Source organism: Streptopelia decaocto (genome assembly GCF_964273445.1).
Source record: "Streptopelia decaocto genome assembly, chromosome: 7".
Lineage (NCBI taxonomy): Eukaryota > Metazoa > Chordata > Aves > Columbiformes > Columbidae > Streptopelia > Streptopelia decaocto.
The window spans coordinates 57,693,265-57,711,199 of NC_138661.1; the positions used below are offsets into that span (position 1 = coordinate 57,693,265).

Sequence of the window (17,935 nt, forward strand, 5' to 3'; positions counted from 1 at the left end):
AAAGAGCTTCTCACATATTCTTGCCCACAGCCTGGAGAAATACTCAAGCTCCCAAACATTAATATGCATCTGTTATTCCACAATCCATGTCTACATGACCAACCTGATCTAACACTAAAGTAACCTACAGTGTGGGACTGGAACTCCTCACTTTGAGAGGTCCATTCTAACCTAAATTATTTAGAGTTTTTTACACGCTCCTCCATCAGGGTAAGAGCCTAATTCAGGCACCTAACTCCTCTGTGCAGGAGCAATTGCCAGATCTTTCAAGACAACCATCTTCACTTTCCCTAAGTGCAAACTACTGCAGATGACCCAGCACTGACCACGACTCTGAGGTTACTGCTCTAATGCCATAAATGCCCAACCTAGCTACATACTGGGGTAACAGAGGAAATCTCTGGGTTTGATCACTCTTAAAAAGAAAAAAGGCTAAATTTATTAACAACAACATAAACAGAAGCAATTAGCACCTAAACATGTTATGATCTGTCACCTTATGCTTTTTTTATGAATAATTATCCCAGTGTTTAACGACAGACCAAGTACATCTATTTTACTGGAAAAACAAACCAGAAGCAAGTGTCACACCTATATCAGCTAGGTCAGTCACAGTGATCACCAGGCCAGTCCACGGTCACGTAGAAGACTTGAGATCAAGCTAGGATGTCCAGTCTATGGGTGAGGAACTGGGTCAGAGAGGTCATGTTGCCAGGCACGAGCATCACTGCAACATGGCTCAGGCAAGGACCAATGGTATGGCCTGAGCTTAAGTACAGCATCCAAGCTAAGAGGTCACCAGGCCCCTTCTTCTCACAGCTCTTGCCTCAACAGTCTGGACCAAGGTTGCCCAGCTGTGCCACATCAACACTGACCTTGAGCACAGGCAGCTCAGCCCTGCAAGAAGGGGTTCAGGGACTGCCCTGACATCAGCTTTCCAAGGGAATACTTAGAAGAACCAAGGACTGAGGCCACTGAGCCATCGGCCTAAGCAGAGTTTGCAAGTCTTCCGAGAGCAGAACGTATGCTCAATGTTATTGGCACAACTACAGAACCATTTAAAAAAAAAAAGGGGGGGGGGTTTAATGAGTTACCAAAATTTCAAAGTCCAAGTCTGCCAGTTTAAAATCCCTCTGCACATACAAATACCTACTTTCAAATAGAGATGGAGCAGCATACCTTCATTAAAAAGAGAATTAAACTAACGCTGTTGTAATTAAATAAGATCTTCCCCACAAACAAATTTTTGTACAGACAAAAGTATTTAAATGTATTCATTAACAAAACACAAATATTTAAAACCCTCCATTGATCTTCATTAATTCCTAAGAAATCCAATGAAAAATGAGAAAATTCAGCATTGCTCTTACTTCTGTACACTTTGATATTGCACCCAAAAAATGATAAATAGGTACAACAGTTAATATACAACCTCATCATTTTGTTATGAATGGATTTATCACCGTATAACAGTAATGGGTTTTGGCTCGATGACTGTTTAAACCAATAAAAATCATCACTGTCAGTGTCCCACCATGGAAACATGTGGACAATCATTCAGTTCTACTTGCTTGCTTAGCATTAATTAATTTTAAGCAGCTCTCTGTGGTACCACAAAACTATCTGCTCTGGTGCAAAAGAAAGGTAACAACATGCAAATAGGGAGAAAGAACAGATAATACTCCAAACTTCTCAGGCACAAGTCATAGTGTTGAATTTTGGAACTGAACAGCCATAACAAAACAAACCCTTACCAGTACTATGAACACTGGAGTGGAGAATTTGAAACTGCTTGTATGGAAGTGCTTCCCTGCTTATCGACTCTGCCTTCATCATACACATCTGCCCTAGTATTCCTATTTTGTTCAACTGTAACCATCTTTAGAATCACTCCTGACATCTGGAATCTGGTGTTAATTACATTGCAGTCTTGTTTTAGAGGCTTTACATGATGTCTAATGCCATACACACAATTTTTAGATGAAAAATATTTCAAGATGTGTGAAAAGGCTGAAGGATAATGACGTTTAATACTGTCACAGAAGTTACGTCACAGGTTGGACAAATGAATGACAAGTTTGCCAAGCCACCTGGCTGAAACTGGCATTACCATCTATCTTCATCCTGCTCCATCTATTTAAGCTCTGTTCTACCCAGCCCTGAATTTGACAGCATCCTTACCTTGTGTCTTCATCCAGAAGATTCAAAGTAGAATTTACTTCAAAGTTTCATTTTTGACACTTAAAAATTTACTTTATTTGTAACACTGAAAGTCAATCTGAGTTCTACTGAAAATACTTGAGTTGTGAATTAAAGATATGAGCTAAACCAGCACAGACAAATGAAATGGAATACTGAAAATAAGGGGATAGGAAAACAGGCCAGATAAGAGACTAAAAAAGAAGGAAAAGAAGGAAAACTCTTGTCTTCAATTAAGTTTTTGGCAAGTAGGGAAAAACTATTAATTCTTCAGGAAAATAAATGTTCAGAAGTGTTCTGCTCAGCTTAGCAGTGTGATTCATGCTACCAGTTCTTGAAACACACAAAAATTAGAAGTGCTGATTAAACCTTAGGTTCTTGTTTTGCTGCTAAGGTCCCCAACATAATTTTGTGTCTTCGATTCTCTGGAAATAGTGCCCATTGGGGAGACGGAGCTGTGTGTCTCAGATACAAAGGGCTGAACATGGCAGTGCTGAATAACCACTGTCAGCAGAATGAAGAACGTGAGGTTGGAGTTCGGAGAAATGAAGAGAGTCTAATGAAGAAACAGATGAATGCATTGTTAATAAAGTGAGAGAAGAGAAATACAACCAAACCAAAATCTCCTTTGAGTATGAAGAAGGCTTCTGTGTTTTGAAGCTTTTATAGATACCTACTATCTTACTAACACACAATGAGAAATAGAAGAGCTACCTCAGATCACTTTTAAAGTAACTTTATGATTACTGTTTTCCAGCTAATACTTGTTGATGAAATCATTTTTAGGCGTAGTGATCCAGCTACAGGCCTGGCTTTTGTCACATTATTCTCATATATTATTTTTTTAAATAAAAAAAAGAATGTATGATTTAAGCTGTCAAACACTGCTGTTCCTTATTATTAAGCTTAAAACCTTTGGGGATGTTTTTTTCCCAACTGTAGTTTAATGACTAAGTAAAAATAAGGTCTGTTTCCAGATATGCTGCGAACTTGGTAATACAGGGAGGGTCATCCGCTGACACAGTATTATCCTGCCAAGCACAAAACGTGTGATGAGACTACTATTGCACAACATTTCTCAAAATAAATGTTGAAATTACTTTGGTATCTATTCATAGCGGTAAATTTTGTCTTGCTGCCCACCTTCTTCAAAGAAAGAGCTATTTTTAAAAAGGTGATTTATACTGTTCACAAATATTTTGCTAGCTACTCTTCAGTTTTCTATTAATAATTTCCATTGGATTAAGTGACTTGTACCAGATGAGAAATAACTGAACATGTCGTTACTTGATAAACAGCCTAGTCAATATTTGTGTCCTAAACACAAGAATTTGACAGGATAGCAGAAGTCATTAATTAAACACACTGGACAACAGAAGAATAATTCTGCCCAGTTTGATAGAGACAAATACACAATAAACTCCTGTTCAAGTGGAAATAGAGAGCAAGTGTGTATATCATTACAAAAAGCACCAAAAAATTCTGACAAGCTCAACTATGATCTCCAGAGGAAAGGATCAGATCTTGTCTTAGAAAAATAAACTTTTACGAAGGGAGAAGCTAATAGGTTTGTACCACATCCTTCCAGACTCACTGCCTTTAATTCTTCATCAAACTACAGTAAAAGTGAGAATAAATGAGAATTTATTTAAAACAATCTGTTGATATTTCCAGATCCTCTTTTTACGTTCAACAACCATTTCAAACAGACATATGTACTTGTATTAACGACTCCTTCTTAGTAAATCCAAACAGAAATTTCGCATTAGCAAACCTCGGTCTTAAGAAAACAATGACAGTCCACCACCTACATGTGAAAGGAATGATATGCTATTCTGTAAGGTGATGTACACTATGAAAACACAAACATGTTTTAATTTGTGTACTTAGAGATACAAGGCAATTCTACCATTGTGTTATATCCCCAAATATAGACACAAAAACTTTCAAAGAGACATCAGCTAGAAATTGAGGCACATTTACTAAGAAAAAGAAAAAAAGAAATAAAAATAAAATAAAAGAATAAAAAAAAAAATTAAAAAAAAAGAAAAAAAAGGCAGAAAAAGCAGCGATCAGAAATAGGAGATGAGAAAAGTAGGTCTCTTTTGCAAAGGGTTCAAGTAGCTTCTTAAAAACATGTCCTTAGCCAATTCTGGGCCTGTTCTCAAGCAATTGTTACTGTCCTTACCACACCAGAATAGGAGGGAGACAGGAAGAGACCAGAGGACCTACACAGGACCATGAGACAAGCTCTTCCTAACAGTTTTGATAGTCTTGTAGAAAAGAAAATTATGCCACAACAGAAAGAAGACATATTGAGACAATTTTTTTCTTCGGGGAAACAGGACATAAGCCTATAGCTCCCCTTGGTGAGAATTTGCCAAGTTTTATAATCACACACTTTCTTCAGTCTCTCTCTTCTTCAGTCCAGCTGAAGTGCCACTAACCAGAACTGTGAGCAATGACCAAGTTTTCCTTCAATGTCTCTGGTTTTTGCTCCCTCCTTCTGCTGATTTTCCACACCCTCTGTCTACCATAACTGGAAAGGGCACCTGGTAAGTATGAGCTTACTGACTTATACTTCTTACAAGCCACCAAAAAGCAAGAAAGACTGGAGCTCCAAACATTTGCTGGAAATCAGGAGAAGGAAAAAAGGTAACAAGAGCAGTAAAAACACAGAAACCTGACTGTTTACAGCAATAAGATTATTGGAGAATGGGAAAAGAAAGATGAGATGGTAGACAACAGTGAATCACAGGTACAGATATTTGAAAGTTTATATGAGCTAATAAGGAATAATACAATTTCAAAATATAAAGGTAAAGGATCATTGATTGCGAGCACAATCTAGGAGTCCTGGTTACACTCCAAACTCTTCAGTACTCTGCTATAGTATCTTTAGCAAGTTACATGACATCTATCTGTATATATTTACCCATTAATAAAATGTGGTTAATAATATTAACTTAAATCCTTTGTGTGTGAAATCAATTTTAAATTCTCACATGGAAGTTTTATAATTCAGTTGTATATACAACGAGTGGAATTTACAAAAGCTCATTCTGCAAATATGATCTTACTAGAGGAAAAGATGGTCCTCAGTTTCCTCTTCCGTATTTACATTCCCACTCTGTCTTTACACAGATTCCCTCTATAAATCCGATGCATACAAAGACTTCTCAGATTATTTGCCTTCATTGTCTTCCTCAGACTTGATCCCGTGACAATCCATTACAATCCCAGCTTGCAGTACAAAAGCCAAGCATCACAAGACATGGTAGCTAACCTATCTAAGCATAGCTAAAAACCTCGCTTTCTTTGGCATTTTCAGAGCTGTGAATTTATAGCAACCTTCACTGCAATTGCTCAAACCAACTGCCTCAACTTAGGTATCACACACTGTACTTATAGTACAAACACACCATACCACATGGTATATAATACCATACTTATAGTACCTCATACCATACTTTATATCTTCAGAAAAGGGGAAAAGTTGTTGGGCCTACCCATGCTTTAAATATTGCCTGCAATCTGATCAGAGGAATCTGAACGAAACTTGACATAATAAGCCAAGTGAAAGCTCAGGAACTGTGTTGAGAACAGGCAAGATCTATGCCATCTTAGCCATGTTTTTTAATTTAAACTGCTATCAACAAAATAATAATATTACCTTTGGAATAATATTCTTTTTGGAAGGATACAATCAAATCTTATCAGTAGTAGATGGCATTGTGCTCAACAGATCTGACGCTGCTTCCTGCGACTTCTCTTCACTATCCTTTTTCCAGTTTGCACCTATTCTTGTTGTCCATTTATGAGAACAATGGATGACAACACATATTGTGAGGTCTCTTGATTACTTGAGACTAAAAATGAGGTTTGCGGGTTCATAAAAATTATTAATTGTTCTCTTATCCATGACTGCTACAAGGTTGTGCTTCAAAGTCACTTCACAAACCAACAGAAAGACGACTAATGGAGTGTTAAAATTTAACAAGACACACGAGATTAGCATTGAGGTACCCAGGTAACAGTGACATGACGTTGTAATTGTAACGAACAAGTAAGCATTTGATAAGGACTGTGTGAGATCATCTTGAAAGATAGGGAATAATAGATAACAACAAAATAATATGAATTCCACATAGTTACCAATATCAGTACACGGTACCTTTTCAACCAAACTTTTCGGTTACACTAGTTTCATTATTAACCCCCTTGTTTTGTTTGGAGTTTGTACAGTATCCAAGGGCTGGGCAATCGCTCTACATCAATGTTTTTGTAATTAAAGAGAGGCCAGGCTCACTTCTGCTCACTGTACATTTACAGATACTAGATAATATTGGAGATAACTTACCACAGGCAGGATGTACAAAAAGGTTATATGAATGTCTGATTAGGGGATAAAAGCACTATTAGTCATTCTTTCATTCAATAGAAATTAATATTTACTGTGTAACGTTCTTGGCATGACTTGAACTGAATGAGAACAGAAAATACCTCATTCTGTAAGTTAAAAAAAAAGAACTCTTTTTTCAAAGCAGACCTAGACATACCCAGTTGCTGAAAGAGAAGAGCCACACTGGTGCCTGTAACAGGAAGGCTATCATGCAGAGGAGTCTGTATCAGCTGTCGGTCTCCAGCTCCCAAAGAAAACAATTTCTGTAGAAAGAATTTTTTTAAACTGAGTATAAATTTAATTTATATAGAATAAATAAGCTGTTGTCATACAGAAAAGTGATTCATCCCGCAAAAATCATTTATTCTGTATATAGAAGTTTAAAGTCAGTAAGAATAATTGAATTGACCAATAGAGATCTGAAATACAAGGAGACATAAATGTCCTCAAATTGAATGTATAGCATGATAATGTCTTCCTTGAATTTCCATTGAACTAGCTGAATAGTTATGGCTTTGAAAGCATTCAATATTACATTTTTAATAATACATTCAAAAACCTTCCAGAGAAAATAAACAAAAAACACAAACAACAAAACAAAAACAAATACAAACAAACAAACATGAACAGTTTAAAACCCATTCAAAACAGAAAAATACATAGTATTTTGTAACTTAAGTTTTTCAATATCTACTGCCTGCTTACATGTTTTAAGTATGAGCCTACTTGTGATGTATGGGTGTTGAAGACAACACTTGTACTAGTCCTGTGATCCTGCTCTGCACATTAAAGTAGGATTAAAACTTTGGTTACCTTTCCAGCACAAGAAGTCACCTCCCTTGAGGAAGGCAGGAGATGGGAGTGAAAGGAACACACTTGTGTACCACATCCCAAAAAGCAATGTAACTGCAAAATAATTTTGCTTTCCTCTGAGTAAACCCACACGACATTTGAGCAGCGAGTGGGTTCAGGCAGTCACCTCTAACCATGAACTACCACAGGCCGGGGCTGTTTCTGTAGGAGCCGTAAGTGTGGCATAGCTCCACCCTGTACAGCAGCAAAGGTGTTGAACATATGAAGGCAGCAAAGTTCTAACTATTGCACAGCAGAAGTCCGAAACTAAAACACTCCACGGTAAAACAAAGCAAGTCCCTGATGTGTAGCAGAGATGCTCTTCTCCAGCACTTCAGCAGCAGACCCGGATGCAGGTCAGTAACTAACTTTGCAGTTGATTATTTCAACAGTGGACACAAGAATAATCTGGGATGCTCCTCAAGGACTTCTGGAGACAAACATCTAAAGAGTGTTCTAAGATGCGTAATTCAGATTTAACCCTAGAAGCATGAAGCTTAAGAGAGAAAACAGAAGAACTGAGTTTCTGATTCAAATGGTAGTTTGACACTAGCAAATTTAAGTTTGAAATGAAAGAACATTTGAAAAGAGAAAGCAGAATGAAGAACAGCCAGAAGAGCATGATTTTTCCTCCCTCTTCTAGCAGAGGAAACAGCCACTGGGGAAAACCATATTTATGGATGGGGGTTAAAAATAAAAATATATATGAGGAAGAAGTTCAAGTGGAACACCAGAACCTGTAACATGAGGTTCAAATACCACTGGAAAGAAGGGTTTCCGATAGGGAGACACAATCTAATTACTCCTCTTCAAAATCAAAAGGCTTGGGATGCAAAAACCCAGAGACGTGCTTGCCTGGAGAGCAGTAAAGTAGATATTGACTAAGCTGACAGGACATTTTGCCACTTATAGCACTAAGAGAAATTCCAAAGCAGTCAGGGCTATGGGAAAAACAGAAAAGAATTAGGGATTTGAAGGATTTCAAGAAATTTGATAATCCATAGGGTGAGTGGGAAGTGTGAGAAAATGTGTATGAAATCACCTTTAAAATATTGCCATTTGCTCACTTTGTTTCCGGGTATGTTTCGTGATAAGGACTACAATTGCCCAGCAGTGTCACAGCATAAAGTGAAAGCCAAGCAAATATGACCCAACCAGGTTGTCAGAAAAACACAAATGTAAAGGAATAATTTAGTTAAAGTAACAAACAGACCTGACTTCCTCCTCACAGAAAGCACAGGTAAAACAGGAAGATGTGCAGTTGCTGGAAAACATTTTTATTATTTTTGAATGCATTGGCTACCTGGAATATCTAATTAACTCTGAGAAATCAGAGTCGCTTTTGTAGCATTTTTCTTAAATTTTATGAAATCAGAAATTTAAAAGAGTTACCAAGGAAAAGACTGGTGGAATCCTGAACTGCATCAAGGAAAAGACATGGGTAAATGAACTAAAGTGAAGGATGTTAAAAAATGGCAAAGAAAAAAAGCCTTTAAAAAAAAAATCTGTAGCAAGCAGAAATATACCTGAACACACATTATTATTAAAAATTAAATGTATACAAACTGCTTGATTTGTTACTGTGCCTTTTAAAAAGCCAACTCAGTGACAAAATTAACCCTTTGACCTTATCCTGGAATGGAATTTTTGCTGTCTTTAGAAGACAGGCCACAGGGAAAGTACTCACAGGCCACAGGGAAAGCACTCAGCTGAACTATGATCTTTTTTTCTTCAAAAATATTTGAAGAATTTATTTTTTGTTTTCTTCATAAATTAAATTAACTGGAAAAACACCCTTTTCTGCCCCCCCCCCATTTACCTGAGACCCTCCAGAAGCAGGGACAAGGCATGAACACAGATTTGCAATGAGAGTCTCCAGCGACACGTTCAGGCTGTCCACATACACAGTATAGATCAGGCCAAGGCAAGCCTAGAAAGGTAGACAAAATACATCAGACTGCTATACAGGGAAGGCAAATGTCAATGTACTTTAAAATCTATGTATATTTATTTTTTTAAATGTGTCTTAATAGCTACTAATGTAATGAAGTACTTTCCAACTGAAGGCAAAGTAATTTCCTACAGAAGCAATCATTCACATAAAAAAATTAGCTTGGCTATTTAGAAGGGATGTATGTGCTGGCAGGTGTAGATATATTATTTTTTAAAAAGAAATTAAACGTTTAATATTTGTGCTTTGTTCATTATACAAAAAGTGCTTTACTACAAGTTACTTTTAAAAATCATGACATCACCAAAGCTTTTTAATCTGTGCTGTGAATTCTAGAGACCTAAACCTGACTGGTTTCAGAGTAGAACGCTGATGAATCAATGAGTTTTTGAGGATGGTTTTAAGACTAACACCAAGGATCAACAATTATATATGTCATATAACTTACATTCTTTATTTTGTTATTTCAATACCAGTATATTTTAAAATGAACAGTATCTTAACACTTCAGCATCTCCATTTTTTTTTTGATCCAGTTTTGATAGAGAAATCACAGATAAAGCTTTATCATCTTTACTAATGATTTAATGTAAGATGATTCTAAGAAACCTCTGGGAAAAACAAATAACTTTGTTCCACAGCATCCTTTTGTGCCTTTCAACTGTTGTAATTTTGATAGTCCAGCAAATATTTTAGGAATTCTCTTCTTAGAAATAATTCCAACAGTAACTTTTCATATAACACTTAGTTAAGCTGTGAAACTCATTTCCACGGGTTGTTATAAAATCTGAGCGTTAGGAAACTGAACAAATTATATGAAAAAGCCCACACAACTGACACCTCTGGTTCAGAATGTCTTTTAACTATAAATCACATTGAATTAGGAAAGTATTTTGTGGAATTATTTCTAGAGCCTGTTCTGTTCTTATACATTTTACTCAGCATTTGCCACAGGCTGCTATCAAAGGCAAAATACTGGGCTATGTGGACTTTTAATCTTACTCAGTACAGTCATTCATAATGTCTAATGACAACTTAACTGTTGAATGATTTCCTCCTTTGATCTGTAAACTGAACTATATTCGTTTCTCTTAATATGTATCTGCTTAATAAAAAATTAAACTTTTCATTAATCTCATATCAGCCATACTTCATCAGCTGAAAGTAATCCACGATCCTAAATCTCTGTCATGCATCTTCATTTGATTTGGAAGAGGCTCTAACATTCTGTCTTACATACAGAGGAAATCTAGGATTTCACTTTTAATTTACCATTATATATTTAACCAAATATTGTTAATATGTTGTTTTTACCTGAGCAAGTCTGGCTTTGTTTTAGTAATTCCCTTCATCATACAGTACATTGAGCCCAGAAAAATCCCCATTTCATCTTCTATGTAGATTTAAAACTGCTTGGAGGGTTAAAAAGCACTGCTTCAACCTATAGGGGCTATTTACTGTCATAGACATCACATTTTATCTAGGTCAATCTAAGCCTACTTTTGCTTTTAAATTCCCAAATCAATCCTAAAATGTTTTAAATCAAAAGTACTGTCACTGTGACTCATTAAAAACATATTTGTCTGCTGACACATATTACAAATGGCAATTGCAAGTGCTTTACCCTGAAAATTTCTGGATAATCTAGTCTGGACACCAGTACCAGACTTTTAGGGGCAAATACTTCTGCAGGTGGAATTAAACCAGACTCCTCTTCACCTTCGATGTCTTTTGTTCCCTTGAAAACAGAAACACTTCAATTAATAAGCAGAAGGAAATCTCAAACTAAAATGCTAGAACTCTTACAAAAAGTTAACATTTCTCAGAACTCTAAAAAAGCAAATGAATGCGTTACTGAAAACTGGTAATGAAGTCAACTAACAGGACCACATTCCAATGGTTGTCTGAACTCCCTAAAAGCTTCTAGATGCAGTTCAACTTGTTAAAACGCACCTGGGAAGTCATGCACCAATGTACCTAAAATAAAGTTCTCTGAGACACCAGTTTAACATTAAACGTTCACTGTTTCACATTTTAGATAGTGAAGTGGATTATAGAATGGAATCATTTCACATGAAAGGGTTAGCTGATTTACAATCAATCATATTCCAAATAGAGAAAAAATTATATTTGTTTGGTTGTCCTATTCATTTAATTCAATTCTTACAGAACTAATGTTATAACTAAAATGATCTACAAAGTCATCTCCAGCCTGACCCAGTGACACTGGAATCTACAGGAATTTCTTCACAAGAAAACTAGTTCAGATTTCTCAAATAATCCCTCAAACTTGTGAACCACTAAGTTTCTTGATAAAATAAAAAAAAGGTACCAGGCAGATAAATCTGTAGTTGTACATGATATTGCGCAAGTTGCTATAACCTCCTTGCCAGCGCTTACTATTCAATCACAATTATTTTATTATTAGAATCATAGAATCATAGAATGTCCTGAGTTCAAAGGGACCCACAGGGATCATCGAGTCCAGCTCCTGTCCCTGCACAGGACAACCCCCAAATTCACACCATGTGTCTGAGGGCGTTGTCCCATTGCTTCTTGACCACTGACGGGTTTGGCGCCGTGACACCTCCCTGGGGAGCCTGCTCCATGTTTACTCATGACCAAAACTGAAGATGTCACTAAGTACTTTCATTTCTAAAATTCCACACATGCTTCGACAAACTCATTAACTTATTAAGTTTTCAAATGACAGAAAGTCTATTCTTTCCAATTTTTGCATGTAATTCTCTCCACTCCCACACCACCCATCCATTTTCTAAGTTTTCTATTTGTTTCTCCGACAAAGCATTCTTCTAAGCAAACATCACTATATTATCTTAATTAGGAATACAAGAAAAATTACTTCCCATTCCATATAACAACATGAAATATCTGCCTTCTATTTCTGTCACATTACTAGTCATTTCTGCTTATAAAAAAAAAAAAAAATCCAACATCACTTTCCTATTAAATGGAAGAAGCTCTTAAATGCCAAGAATGCTGTGAGTTCACGAGCTTTATTTCACAATCTCAGTTCAGAATGTACGGTTTCTTCAAGCAAACACATGCACTCAAATAAAAGCAGTTAAAACAATTATATTAGAAGTACTTTAAAAGGTGTCAAATTATTTTAATTATGAACAATGCTTCATGTGGGTGTTTTATTGGTAGCAGTCCATGATAAAAGAGGTTTGGAGACTACCACCCTACAGTATCACTGTTCTTCTAGTGGGATACTAAACAGGTTCCTTCAAAAGCGCTTGTTGCTTTAACTAACATAAATGACCTATACTGAAACAAAATACATAATAACAGTCCTACCCTGTCCAGTCCTGTCTGCACAGTCCTGTGTGCCTTGGTCAGAGCTGAATGGTGGCAGCTGAAGACATGAGCAGCCATCAGCTGTCAACCACTTAATTGGTTTTGCCTGCATTTCATTATATAAATATTCTCCTCAGTTCTAGCATCATACTGAATGGGTCACTGAAAATGTCCAGTAGCTGGTCTCAGCTGGAAGCTGCACTAACAGTGTAGGGTAACACAGAGCTGGTTCCTCCCTTGGCCCGTGGCCCTTCCACCCGCAGCGACAGGCCCGGCCTGCGGGCTGGTGTCCCCAGCACAGGCCTGTGGCTCTGGAAGCTGCTCCACCACACTCCAGTTCTGCGTCAGCCTACGCTAAAGCACTTCTCTCACACACCCCCCTGAAAAATAAGATATATCAGTATGTGTGTATGCTCAGGGTCCCCGGTGCTCTATTTTCATTACTATGTAGACAAAAAAAGGGTATGGAATGTATAATACGTATACCAGAGGAGACGCAAATGCTACAAAATATTTGATGTGGAAACTAAATGAGATTCTGGAGTTGCTGTAAAACCATCACTGTGATTCTTCCCAACATAAAAGTTAGGTGATATTTACTTATGCTGTGCCATCCCTTGTCTAAGCAAGATATATTAAAAGAAAAACAAGTATAAGCACCGCTATGCTGAGTCAGACAAAAGGTTGATCCTGAGCAAAGGAGCAGCTCAGTGAGGCTGTTCCTCCAGCAACCTGCAGCTCAGGAACCTCCTGACCTGAGGACAGCCTCTTATCAAAAGAACAATTCAGCATTCAAGTAAAAACAGTCTAAAATGAGAGTATTAATGTTTGTATTAAGCAAGCTGTTTTAATTAAGAGGTATGTATAATATTATCATACCCAAATAAAAACAATTGGCACAGCAATATATATACACATGTGGTCAAGTGTTTGGCTTTGTACATTGATCCTTACCTAAACGGCAATCAATACGTACGCAGTGTACATGACTCGTCTAGTTTGCATCTCATTTCTAGGTTAAAATTGTGATTCACAAATGAATAGAGAAGCACAATAACTCAACAGTCACATGTCCCAGACGTTAACTTCTTTCCATCCATTACAATGTTGGCAGGGAGAGCTTTTACATTAGTTACAGTTCCCTCCCCCTAAAGAAGAATTTTTAAATTATAGTTTGGTGGTTAAACACCACTAAACACATAATCAACAAAACTTTATTCTATCAACTGTTCTAAAGAGCAATTATGAATTCCAGGCATAAAGGCAACAGACTCTGGCACATTGTGGACCCTGACAACATCAGGAAAAATGAAATTAAAACATATTCCACATTTCTAAAGGCAGGGGAATATGGAAGCTTCTCTAGATACACATGGTACTGAGATAATGAAAACTCGGGGTGCATAGACAGGGAGGAGGTTTCTATAAAAGGCCATTTTCATAAACTCCACTCAACTTCAGATCAAGTCTTGAATTAATTCTTAACTAGATTTAATTTAATACTTTAAGGGCACAATGGCAGCACAGTATTGAATTGATAAATCATTTACACTATAAAAACACTCTCTTGCTTCATAAAAGATTTATGGAAAAATATAATGTGACTAGCTGTATTTCTTCCACAGCTAAACGTTCTGACAGGCACGCAGGCACATTATTAGGAGTCACTAGACTAAGTAGATAATCATTTTAAACACATGACTTTTAACCTACTTTTCAAGCGAAGTATTAACAGCACAAGCATTCTGTAGCAATACTACATACAAAGCGGTTAAACCACAAACTTAATTCTTTCTAGTTACGCTTTTGCTCAGACACATGCACATTTCATCTTTCTTTATCCCCCTTCTCATCTAAGGAAAAATATTCCCCAATCAAAACCAACAAAATAGAAAAGTTGTTTTGTGGTTTTGTTTTGTTTTTCCTGAATACATTTTTATTTTATAAATATAGCATCCACTTTACAACTAAATTTAGAATAATTCAATGTTAAAGAAAACCTTGTGAATGATACATAAACCAAAGCATGAATTTAAATTGGTTAAATAATGCTTCTATTTCATTTTGGTGTTTTTTTTTGGTTTTCTGTTTTGCTTTGTTTTGGTTTGCGTTTTTTTGTTTGTTTGTTCGGGGTTTTTTTAATCTAGTTGATTATTTTAGTTTTTCTTTTGCACTTTGATTGGAAGAACATGTTAATGGTATTTGGCACACTACTATGGGGCTTCCCTGACATCTCCCTTCTAGACTGTTGGTTAGCAGCCCTTCATTCTACAGTATAGCAGATGAAGAATTTTCAGAATTTCAATTAAATACTGAGAGAGATTCCTTTTTTGATCTCATTTTTATTTCTACATACAGCCAGACTTTGAAAACAGCTAAGATGAGAAAAATATACTAGAGAGCAAACCAGTGTTCCAGATGATTGAAGATCTATTTAGTTTAAAAGGTGATACACATTTAAAATCTCATTCAGAAATATCTGTGCCTTTAGATTGGAAATTAACTTTTTTTTTTTTAACATCAGATTAATAAAGCTCTGAAAAACTCTTCAATAGGCTAAGGAATAGATAACAGAGACTGATGTGACTGTATGAATGAAAGGAACTGTATGATGACCTGGGATCACACATAATTTCACCATGCTTAAAATATTTTGCCACAAAAACATAGACTGGACATCACAGTAGCAGATGTTAATACTTATGCCCCATGAGATCAAAAAGGTACAGGAAAAAAATCCAGATAACCAATTTTAAAACTAGATACATAATTACATACTTAAAATTTAAAAATACAATTAAATGAGCATTTATTAATTTTTAAGTAGAACACGACTGAGGATGCATCATAAGTTTAAACAGAAAAATCTTATCCGATTTTACAGTAGGGTGCTTTATTTGTTTACTTGTCTTTTTTTTTTTTTCCCTATTGTCCTGCATAAGTAATGTATAATAAACTCAGAAAACTGTGAGCCTTCTGTTGAAGGACATATGATGCAATTTCATTTTGCTCAACATGTTTGCTAGAGCTGTAATGTGGCCTGTTAAGAGACTGGTCAAAAAAATGTGTTCCCTGTACATTTAAAACAGGTCAATAGTTTAATAAACTAATTTTTTTCATCTATTTTAACAAATCTACACAGCACATCTACACTAAAAAAAAGATACATATACAATTCCTGACATAACATAGAAATCAGTTTCATAGGTTCTTACTTAAATGAGAATACAGAACTAGAGAGAGCATGACTGCATATATTTCAGCTGTTTGCCTTTCTTTTTGTATCATGAGAAGTATTCATTTATCAGGTTTGTGACCTAAAACAATTTGGTAGACTGGAATGTACAATAACCAACTAACTCAACTAACAGCATAACGTTATAGCTTATTAACTTGGTCAATAAAAGTAGCTGAATTAGCAAATGCATTTGTGCAAGGATTTGAAAAAAAATCTCACAAAAGAGTAAAAGTTCACATGACAAAGAAAAAAAACAAAAAAGGAGATTAAGTGTGATCAGCACTGTTCATCATCATCATTCGGCTATTTATTTGTTTGCTTGTTTTCTGAGAACAATTTGTTCCTCAGTTTAGCCAAGGGATGTATATGGCATTAAGCCCAAGCTAGACAAATTTGGACTAATTACTCGAGTGTTTTTTAATAAGGAAGGTAACTGACAACTGCAGTTACCTACCGACAGATCAGGCATGATGCCCCAGATCCACCATCTAGAAAAAGGTTTCATAGCTTTTTAACAGATGCAGTTAAAATCAAATGCTTGTGGGCTTGACACATGTATTATTAAAGAAGGTATTTCTTTAATTTAAATTGCTGTCTTTTTGTTTAAAACTCCCTCTACACCTATGAGAAGTTTAAGAACAACTGGGCACAGTTCACAGCATTTTATCAAATACACTGCAATGAGATATGAGTTTGCAATATTGATATTAGAAGAAAATGTCAAAGAGTTAAGAAAAAAATAAATTTAATGATAAAACATGACACATTTTCCTCAAGTAAGATGGTGTAGATCGAGAGCAAAAACTTGCTTGAAACTAAAATGTATATTAAATATTTTCTTCATATGCTACACACAGGGTACTGTGGAAAAATGATTTACACATTGTAATGCAGCAAGTGATGAGTGGTCACGTAGCTCTCCCAGCTCAGCAGCCACGCCAGTCTGTCTGGAGAGACATTAAAGGGAATGTAATGAACACTGGGAACCTGTGAAAATACACGATACAGAGGACACAGGCTTGGCTTGACATCTTAACATCTTATCATTGAGACCATTTCCAACCTTCATCAGAATCTCCTGTTGCTTCAGTATCCACTCTACACACTACCCAGCAAAACTTAAGCAGGTATAAATGTGAATATGAAGTAGTCCGGTGACACTTTCTGCCCATTTTGTTTGCTTTAGATCACAAACATATATTGAGTTGAAAATTGTGAGTTTTAAATGACATCTTGTAAGGCCAAGAATACCGTGTTTAGTTTCTGTGCTTAGCATCAAAGGAGTGTAAGAGAGAGATTTCATTTGAGCTATTTTTGCACTGGCGTGCCAAAACAGAAGTGGTAACACAGCATGAAAAACAACCCAAGCTCAACTTATCAAACTGATAGCAAAACTGTTAGAAAGTCCTTTGCATTGGGACCTTTTCTCATTGACCGCACACACACAATCACAGAATGTCAGGGATTGGAAGGGACCTCAGAAGATCATCCAGTCCAATCCCCTGCCGGAGCAGGAACACCCAGATGAGGTTACACAGGAAGGTGTCCAGGCGGGTTTTGAATGTCTGCAGAGTAGGAGACTCCACAACCCCTCTGGGCAGCCTGTTCCAGTGTCTGTCACCCTCACTGAGAAGAAGTTTCTTCTTAAATTTAAGTGGAACCTCTTGTGTTCCAGTTTGTACCCATTACCCCTTTGTCTTAGCATTTACCACACATTTATACAAATCTAAAATACAAACTGACTTTGTTTCATAGTTTCATATTTGGCATCAGGTATGTGGAATAGAGAAGAATAACTACAGCATCTACATAACAAGCAAATAGCTCTTTGTAGCTATGAATTAATTCATTTCCTGCAGATTTATGTCCATGTTAACAACATTTGAGGATTACCTGATGTCTGATAAGAGTTGATCTCATACTCTGATTTTTCCCTCACGTGGCAGTGGACTACAAAACAAATCTTTCTGCT

General features: G+C 36.4%; 1 protein-coding gene across 12 annotated transcripts in view; it reads right to left on the minus strand.

Moving 5' to 3' along the window:
- The window catches only part of SBF2 (SET binding factor 2), a 265,873-nt gene that overhangs the window by 129,598 nt on the left and 118,340 nt on the right, over positions 1 to 17,935 (minus strand). For all 12 annotated transcript variants that reach the window (XM_082059563.1, XM_082059564.1, XM_082059561.1 and 9 more), the window contains exons 4-6: positions 11,029 to 11,142; positions 9,273 to 9,383; positions 6,759 to 6,864 (exon numbers count right to left, since the gene is read on the minus strand). In XM_082059563.1, the coding sequence (XP_081915689.1) occupies positions 6,759 to 6,864; positions 9,273 to 9,383; positions 11,029 to 11,142 (331 nt within the window). The remainder of the gene's footprint in view (positions 1 to 6,758; positions 6,865 to 9,272; positions 9,384 to 11,028; positions 11,143 to 17,935) is intronic.